At 41.0% G+C, this 16449-nt stretch overlaps 3 protein-coding genes across 4 annotated transcripts in view; 2 read left to right on the top strand and 1 right to left on the bottom strand.

The window, feature by feature from the left end:
- LOC117983540 (NACHT and WD repeat domain-containing protein 2) overlaps positions 1-8420 on the bottom strand; it is a 45411-nt gene extending 36991 nt beyond the window's left edge. For both annotated transcript variants that reach the window (XM_034970115.2, XM_034970116.2), the window contains exon 1: positions 8186-8420. In XM_034970115.2, coding sequence (XP_034826006.1) covers positions 8186-8253 — 68 coding nt within the window. In that variant the 5' untranslated portion in view covers positions 8254-8420. The remainder of the gene's footprint in view (positions 1-8185) is intronic.
- The window catches only part of LOC138402586 (uncharacterized), a 217198-nt gene that overhangs the window by 156695 nt on the left and 44054 nt on the right, over positions 1-16449 (top strand). The window lies entirely within an intron of this gene.
- On the top strand, positions 9842-13429 carry LOC117983942 (protein escargot). The gene is made up of 4 exons (XM_034970584.2): positions 9842-9988; positions 10989-11619; positions 12482-12647; positions 13294-13429. The coding sequence occupies exons 1-4, from the start codon at positions 9905-9907 to the stop codon at positions 13427-13429; spliced, it is 1017 nt and encodes a 338-aa protein (XP_034826475.2). The 5' UTR covers positions 9842-9904.

Genomic DNA, 16449 nt, shown 5'->3' with positions numbered 1-16449 from the left:
ATTAATTTCCATACAACAGTTCAATATTGCTAAATAGGTTTGAAATTGGTTTCATTAAGGTACGTAGAAAAAACCTAAATAGAAAATAAAAACCGGCAAAGTGCGACCAGACTCGCGCAATGAGGGTTCCGTACTCGGGTATTTTTTATCGACATTTTGCACGACAAATCAAAAACTATGCATAAAAATAAATAGAATTATGTTTTAGAATGCACAGGTAAAGCCCTTTCATTAGATACCCCACTTGTTATAGTTATCTTACTTTGAAAATTGAAAATACTAATTAGTATGTGTCATTTACACATTAATTTTTTTTTGTTAAGTATACAGTAACCACAAATTCATGGCCAGGCTTTTGGATTTTTTCCTTAAACTTGTACTATAAATCCGACCTACCATATTTCAATTTTACCATTTTTCACCCCTGCTATCTAGGTTAATACTAAGTTCCTACTTTTCTCTAAGTACTTATTTATTTATCCGTAGTTTCTAACTTATTAAATCGCAAAGGTATGTGCGTCTCGTACTCTACAAGGTAGATATTATCTACGATATGAGTGTCGTCCAGAATATACAAAGAGTCGTCCAGTGGCGGCGACCTAGTTCCGCAATGACGCACGCTGGTATGTTTTAGTTTACGTGTGGACACTGCCCACTGCCCACTGTCCACTATCCACCGTCCACAGTCCACAGTCCACGGTCCACCGCCACGGAACACTGCACTGTTAGAACAATAGTGCTATATATTTTTGAAATATCCTATTTGAAAGGAGAGTGCTTGAAAAACACTTTATCCCTTATTATAAATGCGAAAGTGTGTTTGTTTCTTGGTTTGTTGGTTTGTCCTTCAATCACGTCGCAACGGTGCAACCGATTGACGTGATTTTTCGCATGGGTAGGTATAGATTGCTGGAGAGTGACATAGACTTTTTATCCCGGAAAATCAAAGACTTCCCACGGGAATTTTAAAAAACGAACGACGCGACGAAGTCGCGGGCATCAGCTAGTTTACATATATTTTTAATTTACATATTCGTACGGGCGCATTCGTGAATAGTGCCCCTATCGTCAAGAGTGAACTAGATTGAGGGAACTCTCGATTTGATCCTGAATCGACTATAGTCGATATGCCAAATATTAGGCTAATGATGACGTAAAATCAAAGAAAAATAGGGAGCGGCTACTTTAGGGCTACCTGGTTTACGGAAAAACTTATTTTAAGTTTATTAATGCACCAAACTTGTCGCAAACTGTAAATATTCTTCTTTAATAAATAAAATACAAAAATTGACGCCTGCCAGTGATGTCGAAGCCTCGACATTTTGTTAGAAGTTCCCTTACTGTCGTGTGCAGTCGTGTGGTATCGTGCCAGTCGACAGGACGCGAGCTGCCATTGTGTTTAGTAAGACATTTTACACCACACCAGTCACCAACTACGTTATAGGATAACGTTGATAGGATATTTAAGATACGAGCGTCGAAGGTAGGCTTAGAACCACGGCACCGTATCATCAATGGATTTACATATGCTCTCCGAGCAAATGTTCCTACTTCCTGAGCGGTGGTAATCACTCAGGTGACCCGCGGGACTCACCCGCTGGCTCGTTTGCTCAGTATTTCTAAAAAGACATGTTTTAGAACACAAAAACAAAAGAGACTACTATCCGCTAACGTCATACACCGTACTCTCATTATAGACATGCCTACGTACGAGAACCGCGAGGGTCTTACATAATCGTCATTACTCATTACTTGGCTGTTGCCATCTATTTGTTGCGGCGCTGGTAAATTGGACGTGCGAAGAGCCACTCAATGGCAGACGTGCTCGTGACGTCACGACCACTATGCCGAGTACTATTAGCCAGTTAACGATGTATGTAGCGTATTGTTATTGGTACGTATACCTATATAAAGTATGAACCTCAATAGCTCAACGGGTAAAGGAGTGGACTGAAAACCGAAAGGTCGAAGGTACCCGTCATATAGATAGGTAGGTAAGTATCTGATAGGGCGAGTAGCCCGTGTTCCACTTCCATGATTTCTATCGAAATTTAAGAGGACAAGTGTGAATTTCATAAGTAAATCATCTTGCATTGTGCATACGTTTGAATGTTGGATCAACTTAACGCCCCTAAAACCGTAAAAAATAATTGCAGATCAAAATGCCACATCAATAAATTCGGCAATAAACATTAAAGAAGTATTGCGTGGCAATACAAACAAATAATTTAATTGAATCACCGACGGAGAAGCTGGCAGTGTTCCAGCATAGCGAAATAGCTTGTTTTTTGGGGATTTTAAAATATTTCCTCACTACTGAAAGGCTTTAATATTTGGGTCACTGTTTTGGGAAGAGATTTAATCAGCGTGGCAAAATGGTTCTATTTATATTTAAAAATATGTGGGTCCAAGTTAATAATGGCTTTGTTTTTGTAGAAAAGGGGTCTTTTAGGATTCCTTACCCGAAGGGCGCCAAAAGGGACCCTATTACTAAGCCCCGCTGTACTGAACCACTCGTGCGCGGGTCCGACTCGCACTTGACTGGTTTTTAGTTTTTAGAAAACCGTCATACAGCACGAAACTTTGGTGCGTTTCTAAATTTTATTGCGGATTGCCACATTATACGAGTCGACCTTTTAACTGATGGACGTCCTCTGCAGAACACAGACTTTTTTTACTAGCTAATGCCCGCGACTTTGTGGGCGTGGATTTAGGTTTTCAAAAACCCCGTGGGATCTCTTTGATTTTCCGGAATAAAAAGTAGCCTATGTCACTCTCCAGGTCTTTGACTATACCCATGCAAAAAATCACGTCAATCCGTTGCGACATGATTGAAGGACAAACCAACAAACAAACACACTTTCGCATTTATAAAAAGGGTACTGATTTTATTTGTACCAAAAAAATTTACAGTAAAGAGAAAAAGAGAGTAAAACTTTTCATTTCTTGACAGGATTTCCGAATTCTACAGTCTTGTCCAAGGAACTGCAAATGATGCAACACCCCATGCATGGATGTTGAGACCCCACAAAATAAAAATAAAATACACAAATTTTGAACAAATTCAATTCAAAAGAATTCGAGTTTTTACGCGGACGAAGTTGTGGACAAATAGGTACCAGCGTAGCCGTAGGGACAGTTTTAGATCGTGTTTTATGCCTGTATCTGTATTGAGTTCAAAGGAATTAATTTTGGCGCCAAAATATCTTTTCAGCGACATCTCGTTGGCACGCTCGAGTGCGAATCTGCAAAATATAGTGATGATTGTTACATTATAGCAAATCTCAATGACTCCATTACAGTTTAAGATAAGATTGAGGGTGTAAGATAACTCCAATCGGATGATCTGCAATTTTGATGCCAGCTTAAAGCTCAAAGATTTGTTGCCAGTGGCAACCCCCAAAGATCTATAGCCAATTCTATAAGCTCATATCCCAACCGTTGCACATTATTGTTGGTGCGCTGGTGCGCTTTCAACTTGCGTTTCAAGGTTGAGTATGTAGCTGCCATTGCCACTTGCCAGAGAACATGACAGAGCACAAAAGAGTATGTACTTAGCCTGCAGAGTCTTAGAAGTTTGAAAGTTTCTGACATCTAATCTAAAAAAATGATGTACCTACGTAAACTCTCAAAGTTAGACCCAAAGTCGCAACGAGTCAGCTAGTTTATTACGAGTAAAATAAACAGCTGTGAGAGCTAAATCGTCATTGATGTAAAATAATAATATGAGTCCAGAAATAAAGCGTTCAATTTCAATTATGGAAAATGAGTGGAACGACTGTGAGGCATATAGCGTGGTAGTCTTACGGCCGGTCCTATTAACTTCAATCGCTCTATTTACTATGGTAATCACTGGAATTACTTACTGTGCCGTACCCTCATCATCATCATCAACCGATATACGTCCACCGCTGGACATACTGTTGTAGGGACTTACACACTCGAAGGTTATGCGCCAGCGGCTCTCTGCGCTTGTTTTGATATCGTCTGTCCACCTAGTGGAGGTCTTCCAACGCTGCACTTTCCAGTGTCAGTGAGGTCGTCATTCAGATAGCATTTTGGGACTCCAACGGCTATCGGTTTTTCCGAACCCAGTCGATTCAATCTTTTTGAGGGCTGAGAAGTGTGCTGCTGGTCTAGGCAGGTAGATACAGTAAAGATATTCGATAAGATTCAGTCTACTGAAAGCTGAGAGTGTATATTTTAAGGTTTTTAGAGTCTGGCAACACTGCGGCAAATGTTATTTTTGTTTCTCACGATGTTTTTCTTCACTACCGATTATTATAGTTAAAAGTGTTAAAACATACACTTAACTCCGAAAAGTTAAAGGTGCGTGTCTGGAATCGAACCCGTGACCTCCTGAATAGAAGGCCGACGTCTTAACTATTAGGCTAGGTATAGGAACATATTAAACGCTACACTAGTATGATTGATAGTGACAAGGCTTTTATGAAGTCATACACTTATATCACTCGTAATAATAGACACAATCGCTTTAAAAGCCGTATCTACGTTCTTATTCCCTTTTATAATAGTGTAGGCCTCACATTATTTTTATTTACTACTCGTTACATATTATCATAAACTAGCGACCCGCCCCGGCTTCGCATGGGTGCAATGTAAATACTAAAGTGGTGTCAGTGAGGAGTGATTAAAAAATAATCCATACTTCCATACTAATTTATATATGCGACAGTGTGTCTGTCTGTCTGCTAGCTTTTCACGACCCATCTGTTCAACCGATTTTGATGATTTTCGATGGAAGCTTGATTTCTTCCGACATTTTGTTCAAATATTCGTCATATTATTTCAACAAATTAACAAAAACCAATATTAAACCATACCTTCCTCTTGAATCACTCTTTCTATTGGTGAAAACCGCATTAAAATCCGTTGCGTAGTTTAAAAGATCTACGCGTTCATACATACAGACAGCGGGAAGCGACTTTATTTCATACTATGTAGAGACTAGCTGATGCCCGCTACTTCGTCCACGTGGATTTAGGTTTTTTTAAAACGACAATAGTGCAACGGGTGGGATTTGAACCGGCGACCTTTCGGTTTTCAGCCCGCTCCTTTAACCGTTGAGCTATCGAGGCTCTATACCTATTAGCTACCCCTTCCACCCCTATGTCGTCAACATTCCATCTTCGCGTACGAAACGCTTTCCGTCATCATTCCTTAAACGCATACCTAGGGTCTGGAATACTCTTCCTAGATCAGTGTTTCCTGCCAATTATAATCCGGGTATCTTTAAAACAAGAGTGAATAGGCACCTTCTAGGCAAACGCGTCCCATCTTAGGCCACATCATCACTTCCTATTAGGTGTGATCGTGGTCAAGCATGCGCCTATAATGTATAAAAAAAAACCTAGCTCTAGAAGACTACTATATCTACAAAACAAGTCAAATAAAAACATACTCGTAGTAACAAGTACCTCAAAACAACATGGACAGTCCATGAGTCACCTTAGCTGTCCATCATCGAGTCTCAGAGGAGTGTACATTTAATTACAATGTACTCGTACTAATACTATTTCGTACCTACTCATTTGTTCACGCATTCTAACCACGTGCTACATAAGGAACATCGCACGTAGGGTTGCTACTTGCTACGTCTTTACTTTCTTGAGAAAATAAAGGTCTAACTGACAGAACAGTGCACTTTCAACTAGCGTAGAGGTGCATGCAATAGCGCATGAGTCTACGCATGGTCTGGACTGGTGGGAGGCTTCGGCCGTGGCTAGTTACCACCCTACCGGCAATGCCGTGTAGGAACCAAAGGGTGGTATGGGTTTAATAAAAACTGCCATACCCCTTCCAAGTTAGCCCGCATCCATCTTAGATTGCATCATCACTTACCACCAGTTGAGATTGCAGTCAAGGGCTCACTTGTATCTGAATAAATAAATAAAATAGTAATAATTAATAATTGAAATATTAAAGTTGCGCGTGTTGCGTATGCCTTACAAACAAGAAAGAGGATGCAAGAGAGTGTACCTATGCGTTATTGCGTGCACCACAGGGTTTGATGCATCACGAGTGCGGCCACGCGGAAGACTCCGCACTCGTGACTCAAGTGGAGCCCGATCTCTCGCTGCCCGCCGTCGTTCACGCCATGGTGAGCAGCAGAGGGTCTTGAAACGCCGTCGCCTCCTTCTGCGAGGAGGTGATGACCTAGAAGGAGACGGCGAACCGACAGCGGGAGACCGACGCAAAAGCGGACCCTCTCCGTCTCCGAAGGACGAGGCGCAGGCGTCATGTGCACGATCGCTGCCTGCCGCCTTAGCGAGAACTCCGGGCGACCTGTCAGCTGTCGCCCGTTGGGACCCCGCCCGGGTCGGGAGGTGCACGGGTGCACCTTGGACGTGCAGTGAACTGATGAATAGATCCCTGGTGGAGGGTCCGCCTCGCTGGATGTCGCTAGCTGAGTGTGGTAGAAATGCTTCGGTGTTCCCGTGACCCAGTCGCCACGCGACGCGCGCAGGAGCGCCGTTGGGTTTAGTGGGTATTCTGATCGCCTCTCGGGTAGCGAGTCCCACATAGGTACCTCCCTACCTTGCCCGTTTCGCGGGAGGGGAGGGATGCATACATGCATTGCCCAGCGTCTGGATATTAGGGCATGCGTCTAACGCAAGTTGAAAGCGCAGCGCCCACTGGCGGCACGGCACGATACATGCAAGCGCATACTACCTTTAGGCATGCCGCGACGTCCTTAGGCAAGCCGCAGCGGTGATTATGAATCACTCTAAGCTAAAGCTCTAAGCACGGGGTACGGGCGCACTAGCCTTGCTTCAGCATCCAGCAGCAGCCGGAGCATTCCAAAGAATGCCGGGGCATAGCAGAGACGCTCTAAAGATGACAGCCCTAAATGCGCGAACGTAGATTCTTGTTTTGTATAGCGGCCGTCCAGAGACGCGCCGGATGAAATTCACGCGTTGACATAATATTTCACTTTTATTTCTGCGGATCTATTTCTAATGGCGCCATCGCTGCTGGACTTCCAGACGGGTAGCGAAATTACTATCTATATTATATTTTAGACATAAAAATTAGGTAAGGATACCTATGTATTTATTAAAAAGCAATAAAATATTAATTTTAGCCAGAGGAAGCGTGTCTATTGGCTGAATAAAAATTAAAGTCTGATTCGTGATTCTGGGGGGATCACTTCGTCGTCAGGTCTGTCAAGACTCAAGACCCGTCAAGGGAACCAAAACCTATAGGGTAAATGCGAGCAAATGAGCCGGGCGATTCACGAGAAGAGCTGCGTTGTCAGCTCATCTGCCCCATGAATACCCAACCTCAGTAGTTTAGAGGAAACAGACGGAAGTTGGGAAGTGTAAGGATCTTACCATCATCTCCTAGGTAGGTATATGCTGTATGCAACTTATATAGGTAGGTATATCATCCCGTAATAGTACTTACCTAAGCTAGAAATATTATATTTTTGTGTGGGTCTGTAGTCCCTACTTACCTAATAAATAAAATTTACTTCCTAGGTAGGTAGGTCCTACTACTATACTGGACCTAATCTCTTTAAAGAACTTTAAAATATAATGTTATACTTTAAAATATATATCGAACATCAGCAAATAGTAATAAAACAAATTAGAATTTACACATTAGACGTAGATCTACGCGTAGGATCCAACCTATTCAATATTATAGACAAAAACCTGAATTTTTAAAAGGAACTTTATCAAGAAAGCTTGGTACGAATTTTTTTAACAGCTTTGCTACCCAGTTATTAAGTTACTATAGTTACACAGTACTATCAGTAGTGCTATTGTGAAATGATTATAATAAAAAGAACGTTGAGCTTGTGGGCTTCTTCTCGGACCAGGGCGCGTTTGGATCCCTACGCCTTAGTTAAGTTGCCGTTTAATATTACTATCACCATAACTTTATAAAAGTGTAGGTACATCAGTATTGCCATAATATTATGGAATATGTTGGTAAATGATTAGACTGACGTAAGAAAGTTCATCCATGTTTGGTCCAATTTGATCCCTCACAACCTGTAGGCGAGCCTTGTCAATTTATTGATTTATTGTGATCACAGCTGCGCTTATCTTCCTAACAGTAATTACAACAACAACATTTTCCAGTCCGTCCTGTCTCTATTGTGGTGTGACCTTCACGCGTTAAGATTCATCTGAGAGGTGGCTAAGTAGGTACTCACTCTTCCGAATGCTGCGAAATGCTATCTTTATCTTTGTGGGCCTGCCCTGAGCTACAAGAATTGCCCATGGCGTCGCCTGCAGCAGACCTCGGTATCACCGCATAGGTCTGAGTATCACACTACACACGACGTACTATATGAAAACAAAAGCACACGCGTAACGCCCTGTTGTTTAGCATCGCCCGGTGCGAGATGAGCGCGAGTATCCGTCGGAGAACACGTCCGACCCCGACGCGGTCTCGGCCGCGAATAATCGATGCCGGTTTTCTTCCCCCCACTGGGCACGCAGGGTTTCCGCGCGCGCGTCATTTCCACGCTTTTCGGCGGGTTTACTACGAGTACACCTCGAATACCTTGATAGATCCGAGTATCGAAAGACTAAGTAGAAAGCAAGTGATATTTCGGATCGGCATGCGGATAGAGCTTTTTGAAGAAAGGATTTTTGAAAAATTCAACCCCTAAGGGTGTAAAATAAGGGTTCGAAAGTATAATCCAAGCGGACGAAGTCGCGAGCATAAGCTAGGTATAAATATATATCTTACGGCTAGACTCGCGTGATTAGCTCCGAACCCGTCCAGAGTCCAGAGTTAAGATAAGACAAATCCTAGAAAGGCCGGCAACGCATTGGCACCGGTTTCTCTGGTGCTGCAAATGTTCATGGGCGGCTGTAATCACTTAACATCAGGTAACCCGCCTACTAGTTTGCTCGCTATTTTTATTTTAAAAAACCCCACAAAAACCCATTTCACTCTGACATCATTGTATTTCGATGGTCGAAATCGATCAACGTTAGCAAGATCTTCAAACTCACACTAAGGGTACAGTCTCCTCTTCCCGCCCGCCAATCGTTGAAAGCTTTATGACGAAGTTTATTTTTTATATTTTTAACTGATATGACGTCGAGACGACAGGTTGTTACCATAAGGCATTAATTACAACATAGTTACGAGTTTCTTTTTATTGAATAACTGTTCACGCTGCGTCACTATACTCACTATATCATGACGATGTTTCGTCATCATCGCAACCGCAACCGGCCCACTACTGAGGACGGGTTTCCTCTCAGAATGAGTAGGTTTTAGGCCATAGTCCACCACGCTAGCCAAGTGTAGATTGGCAGACTTCACAGTTCACACACCTTTGAGAATATCATGGAAACCTCTCAAACATGAATGAACCTTAGGTTTCCTGAGGATGTTTTACTTCACCATTAAAATACTATATCACATGTTTGGTACCAATAAATAAATAATAAATATTAATTATCTATTTAACACCGGCTTATTTGTACCACTATTCAGTTAAAAAAGTAATAAGTATCTAATTAAAATATTTAAAGGTGATCGGACATTTTGGAGTTTGGACCCTTTGCGAAAAGTTGCGGACATGAACCAAAATAGTTTTAAATAGATCAAAGATAATTTTCTGTATACATAAATATTTAATTCAAAATCGATGGGGGGAAAAGTTATTAAACATTGAATTTTCTTTCATGGTAGGTAATTACAAAAATTATAAATCCTCTATGCAGGACACACTGGCAGTTGAGGTGACTATCGCCGGAATTCAAACTTGGAATTCATAAAAACAAAATGTTCTAATGTCAAATTAAGTATGTCGAATAGCAAGTGTCTTACAGTAAAGTGATAATGTACTTGGAATTTATTAAATTTTTCACCTATTTTCAATAGTTTAAAACATTTCATTCCATTAAATACAATGCCTAGATGCTACATGAAGTCTATTCGGCCCCTGCGAGGAAGTTTCATACATGAAACAGGTGTTTGTAACACTTTGAATAACGTAGTTTTGTATTAATGTAAAATATCTAGACTTTATGGTATTTAAATGATTAGTACGTAATTTTTATATTTAAAATACTGCTGCAAAGGTTTCATTCCCTAAGCTAATAATTGGCTTCTATTTTCCTGAAAAATTGCCACGTTTTCCCACTCATTTTCCGTATTTCGACAGACATAATTTAGTTGATCACTAGGTACATATGCAAAGTTGTTAATCTAGAAAGGTAGTTGATAGCCTATTGGTTAAATGGTCAGCCTTCTATTCGGAAGGTCGGGTTTCGATCTTCCCTATAACTTTTCGGAGTTATGTGCTAGAAAAACATCGTGAGGAAATCTGCATGCCTGAGAGTTCTCCGTAATGTTCTCAAAAAGTGTGCCAATCTGCACTTTACCAGCGCAGTAGACTGTGGCTTGTGGCCCTTCTCCTTCTGAGAAGCTTTTTAATATAAAAGAATTAACTGGCTGACTGACATATCAACGTACAACTCAAACTAATACCTATAGATATAAAGAGGCTGGCGGGAAGTGACTGGATGAGAAAGGCTGAGGACCGGGGTGTGGTGGCGCTCTTTAGGGAAGGCCTATGTCCAACAGTGGATGTCCACAGGCTGATGATGATGATGAATACCTATAGATTTTCTGTGTATGACCTATTTATATCGTCCCCGTCCCGTATCCTGTTTATATCGTCGATCCATCGTGCTGGAGGGCGTCCCACACTACGCTTGCTTAATACTACCTGTACTTTAGTTTATTTAAAATGTAAACAATTAACTTCGCTGAAATGCTTAAGAGACGCACGATACGCGGTTCTTCTTACAATGAAATCAGAATACGTGTGATAAACCTAACTCCAGAAAGTCTAAAGTGCGGGCCAACAAAGTTGCGTGACTTACACGTTTTTCCGAGGTTTCTGCGATTTGTTTATCTTTCAAGCAAACAAAAAAAAAACGAAATTAAGTATATATTTAAGTATATTTCATAAGATTTAATTTTCAGAGGACATTAGACTGGGGCGTGCTCCGAAACCAGTCAAGAAGCAAAGAAACTTACTGAAACTTAACGAAACGGTTTTCCACGACAAAGTTCCCATTGCCACCCGCTTCTACCTTCAATTGCTGAAAAAAAGCCAATTCCTCAAACATTTCGTAGACACCGAAAACTATGACTACGCTTCAGAAAGTGAAAAACCAATAAGCTCCCCAGAAGTTTGCAAAAGAGCTGTAAAAAAAGAAAATCATAATAAATTCCATTACAACCTAAGATCTAACGAGGCAAAAACTGAAAGAAATGAGTTCACAGAAACGCAAGCTCAAAAGAAAAACAAGGTCTCCGACCAACCGCCATGTTTAAATACAGATGATGAAATAAAAATAAAGGCACAGATAAAAAAGGATTTGAAAAAGGAACCTCTGGCACCGATTATCGAAGAAATAAAGAATAGAGAGCCATTGAAACCTGTTAATAAAGGGTTGGAAATTCATAAAATCGCGGAGAAGTTAAAAAGTTTGGTGAAAAACAATGCGAACGAGAAACTTAACAAAGAACTGCTGGTTTGCAAGGAGTCTTTTGATAAGGATGTAGCGCCGATTGATTTGGAGGAAATTAGAGTTCTTACTGAATTGGAGAAAGGTAAGCAAAATTATTATTGAGGCAGACACACATTACGCATACACTTTTATTATGATTCTAACCATATTATGTATCACGTCTCGTTGAGTTAGGTTTTAAGTAGGTAATAAAGTATGTTTCTACTCTTATCGGTTTTATAGAGAAAAGACTTGAAGGCGCTACGTACTTTGCTTTTATTCCTATTTCCCGCAAGAAATAAAGGTGGTAATCTGTATGCTGATCTTGAAGAAAATAACTCAGTAGTTCTACAACATAAATATAGTAGGTATGCGAAGATACTCGTACTAGGTTTCGTTCAAATAGAGGTTGTTATGTAATTTGTGTTGTTATAAGGCCCGCAAACTGCTAATGCGCGTGGCCGCCATTTCAGTGACGTCAGCCTAGATTGAAGTTTCCAGCTGATGGTACATTTTTATTTCGGCTGACGTCAAAATGACGTCATTTCGATGTTAATGAGATGGTTCCAGCGCAATAGCAATTCGCGGGACTTATACGAGTAGGTATCTCGATCAACTCCAGGATTTTTGGCAGTTGATAACGTTGTTCTCCAGGCCACGAAACAAAAAAAACCACAAAGATCTTCAAAAACACACATAATGCAAAGGTTCCCCCAATTACCAATTCCAATATAAGTGCGGTGGGTTCGTCTCTGCTATCAAGAAATGCACATAAAACAAGGCTTGATAGCAGGGATTGGACCCATCTCGTCATGGTAGGCACACGCCTGATCGTATTCGCTACTAGAAATGGACTCCCACCTTAGATGTATGATTTAGCTAGCTTTAGTTTCATGAATGTGCTGTATGTTTTCCTTTTGTAATAAAAAAGGTTGACTCCTCAGGTTTCCTCTTCCTTGTACCAGATTCTAGACAAGATTGGGATCGCCGCGCTCGTCTCAACCATCTCTGCTCGTACTGTGGTAAAGCTTTCGATCGCCCCTGGGTGCTGAAAGGCCACCTGCGTCTGCACACAGGGGAGCGTCCCTTCCCCTGCCCGCACCCGCAATGTGGCAGGACCTTTGCCGATCGGTGAGTAGGTACTTATATAGATTCCAAAGGGGAGAGTTCAGACAAAAGGGACAAGGAAGTGATATAAAATATGTAGGTACCTAACTTATAGGCAGTTAAGAAGGCGCCCCTGGACTCTCTCCCACGATTCGAACCATATAACTGAGAGGTCGGTGAAGCCATGGGAGGTGGAGGGTTGATCGGTGAGTAGTCTCAGGTAGGGTTAAGGTTTCGAACGTTCTTGGGTGCTAAAGACCACCCGCGTCTGCACACCGGAGAGCGTCCCTTCTCCGCAATGTGGCAGGACCATTGCTGGTCGATGAGTATAGACTCGGGTAGAGTAAATAAGGCTTGGGTTGGGTTCGTATTACTAGCCAATCCAATCCATCAGCCTGTTTGCATCCACTGCTGGACATAGGCCTTTCCAAGAGCGCGCCACCAAACACGGTCCTCCGCCTTCCTCATCCATACGCTCCCCAACACTTTTTAGGTCATCGGTCCAGCGGGCTGGAGGTCGTCCCACACTGCGCTTACCGGTACGCGGTCTCCACTCCAGAACACGTCTGCCCCATCGGCCGTCGGTTCTACGACATACATGACCTGTCACCTGCCATTGATGACTGCATCACTAGCATTGTGATGTAAACTGAACGCATTTGGTTTCCAGCTCCAACCTGCGCGCGCACCAGCGGACCCGTGGCCACCACTCGTGGCAGTGGCGCTGCAACCAGTGTGGGAAGGCGTTCAGCCAGCACCGCTACCTGGAGCGACACCGCGCAGACGCTTGCCGCAAATACAAGTAACTTGCATTCAGAACACACACTATATCATTATAGTTAGTCTATGTCACTCTCTAGGTCTTTTGCTATACCCATGTCAAAAATTCACGTCGAACTGTTTGTTGCTCATTAATCAGTCTCGACGTGATAGATGGACAAACCAACAAATAAATAGTTACACTTCCGCATCTATAAAATGGGTAGTGATTTTCACTTCCAAGAATGGAAGAGGTTCGGTATCCATTTTTGTTATTAAACACTATCCGCGGAAAGAAGTTTATATAGCGCTCTCTCTGTTACGTAATCCCATACAAAATACGATAGACAAAAATCTCAGTGGGCGCTAACCAGAGTCACCAACCAATCACAAACGAAACTGTTTTCTAATTGAATTTTGAATGTTTTAGAAAACATTTTCGAATTGAATTTCGAATGTTTTTTGAAAATGTTTGTGATTGGTTGGTGTCTGGTGATTTTTATTCATCTACCGCAATACCCGTTGAAGGGGAATAGAGAACGGGGATAACGCGATAGATTTTCTACAATTTATTTAAATACCGTTGCCCCGTTAAACAGGACAGACAAAGGGATAAGTTTTTAATAATTTTATTCAAATCCCGATGTCCCCGTTAGCGGGGCTACGGCGGCGGCGTATACGGCTAACGGGGACAACGGGACTACATGGTGATTTGATTTGCTTACTTTAAACAAAGATTTAATTTAAAAAAATCTCAACTAGGATGCACACAAGAAATCACGTAGCCTGCGATTCTACCGCCGAAGCACCCCCAGTTCCACTATACGGGTTCATATGCCACAACAGGTCTGCGAAGACCGACCCTGCCCAGCCCTGGGAGGACGGCCCCATTGACTTGTCTATCGGGAAGAAGATAACAGATAGTCTGAGGATATAATTATGTAGTAGGGGACAATATGGGGATAAATTAAGCGGTTTCGTTTCGACTTACACTTATGATTTGGTTGATAATGTGGGGATAACTTTTTAAAGAGGACTAGATGATGCCCGCGACATTGCCCACGTAGGTTTCGGAGTTTTTAAAAATCTCGTGGAAACTCTTTGATTTTCCGCGATAAAAAGTAGTCTATATCTCTCTGAGATGCACCAAATTACCATCTCTATACCAATCTGTACCAAAGAAAAGATGTCCGCAGCTTCTTTGAAAATCCCGTGGGAACTCTTTAAAAAAGTAGCATTATATCCTTCCCCGGAGTGCATGCTATCCTTTGTAACAAAAATCGTCAAAATTGGTTAAACGGATGCGCCGTGAAAAGCTAGCAGACAGACAGACAGACAGATTTCGTATTTAGAATATTAGTATGGGTAATATGGGGGACAGATTTACAAAATAATAATGTTAAGACATATTACTATTACTTACGTATGCAGAATGTTTATCTAGAATTAAGATAGCACATTACATTTTAGTTTACAAATAAAAAGGTGTTCTTGAAAATTTTTGTGGTTTAATTTAAATTTTTTGGTTCTATAACTTAAAGTCCAGGTGGGTTTGAAAATAAAACTATATTTTACAATTTAAATACGTTTATTTACATTCATGTATAAGTATTTATTTTATTAATCACAGCAAAACATCGAATGTTTAATTTAATTAAGTACCTATAGGTACTTATTAGAAAACAATTTTAATTCTCTATTATCAATTATTTCGAATAAAGCCACCAATCCATTGCTGCACACGTCGCTGTGCACGGCACGGATACAATATGGCGTACTCCGGCACAATATTGATGACATCACGATTCGCGACGCGAGCGAGAGGGAATGCGAAAGACGTAGCGAGCGAACGGGAGAAATGCATTCCATTGAGGTGTACAGTCATTATAGTGGCGTAAGGAGTTATAGCCAGCGAAAATCGAGCACGCCGAGTGACGGTAAGTGGAGATGAATGAGGCGCGCTGAGTGGTGGCTAGTGCACGGTTACCTATATGGACGAGCAGGCTGGCACCTCGCGCGGCATTTTCATAATCATATATCAATTTCAATTATATCTATACTATTTTTTTATTTGTACCCGAAAATCGTAACAATATAGAGAAAAAGAAAGTAATATTATGAAGAGGAAAGATTTGTTTGTTTGTAATCGATAAACACTGAAACTAGTGAACTGATTTTAATAATCCTTGCATCATTATAAAGCTACTTTATCCAAAAGCCACAGACTATATTATGTGTTCATAGCATATATTAAATTTCACACGAGCGAAGACAGGCGGATCAGCTAGTGTATATAGTGTATAAAGACCTGATTTTAATTTGCTAAAAAAAGCTACTCCGTCTATGGACGTGATGCGCTTGCGTTTATACCTACTGCCTACATTGTGATAGAACGTAAACACACGTAGCGTGTCCGTGCGCGGCAATGGACAGTCACCTTAACTATTTCGGAAAAGTTAATAGGTAACAAATGTTAGAAGTTAAAATTAAATAAGAAAAACACATTGACACGGTTGTGCTACATATAAAATACAAGGAAAAAAATCATAGCCTAGATTAAGATATTATAGATTCTAGACTAAAAAGGCACAAATAAGATATAGGTGTCTACTTAAATATTTTTAGTAGATGTGATTTCACTCGAATCCTTAATGATTTTTAGGGTTCCGTACCTCAAAAGGAAAAACGGAACCCTTATATAGGATCACTTTGTCTGTCTGTCTGTCTGTCAAGAAACCTTTATATAATATAATATCACTTTGTCAAACTTGATATTAGCAAAAAATATATTCGAAATCAAAATATTATAGATTCATTTCATTTCCGTCACAATAATTATGTCTGTTGATTATGTTAAATAAATAAGTATCTAATTACATTTTGGTCACATATGGTATTAGTCGAAACACATCAAATATAGTACTAACACTTTCAATTTCATGACAGTACACACACAAGCACGCACGGACGCACACACACGAACGAAAGATATTTGAGTAAAAAAGCTATCATGAATTATTAACAACTTCCTTGGCGCAGTGGTAAGCGCTGTGGTCTTGTTAGTGGG

The sequence above is a fragment of the Maniola hyperantus genome, chromosome 7, assembly GCF_902806685.2.
Source record: "Maniola hyperantus chromosome 7, iAphHyp1.2, whole genome shotgun sequence".
Classification (NCBI taxonomy): Eukaryota; Metazoa; Arthropoda; class Insecta; order Lepidoptera; family Nymphalidae; genus Maniola; species Maniola hyperantus.
Note: the sequence above shows the minus strand (reverse complement) of the source record. Positions and strands in the feature narration are given on the sequence as shown.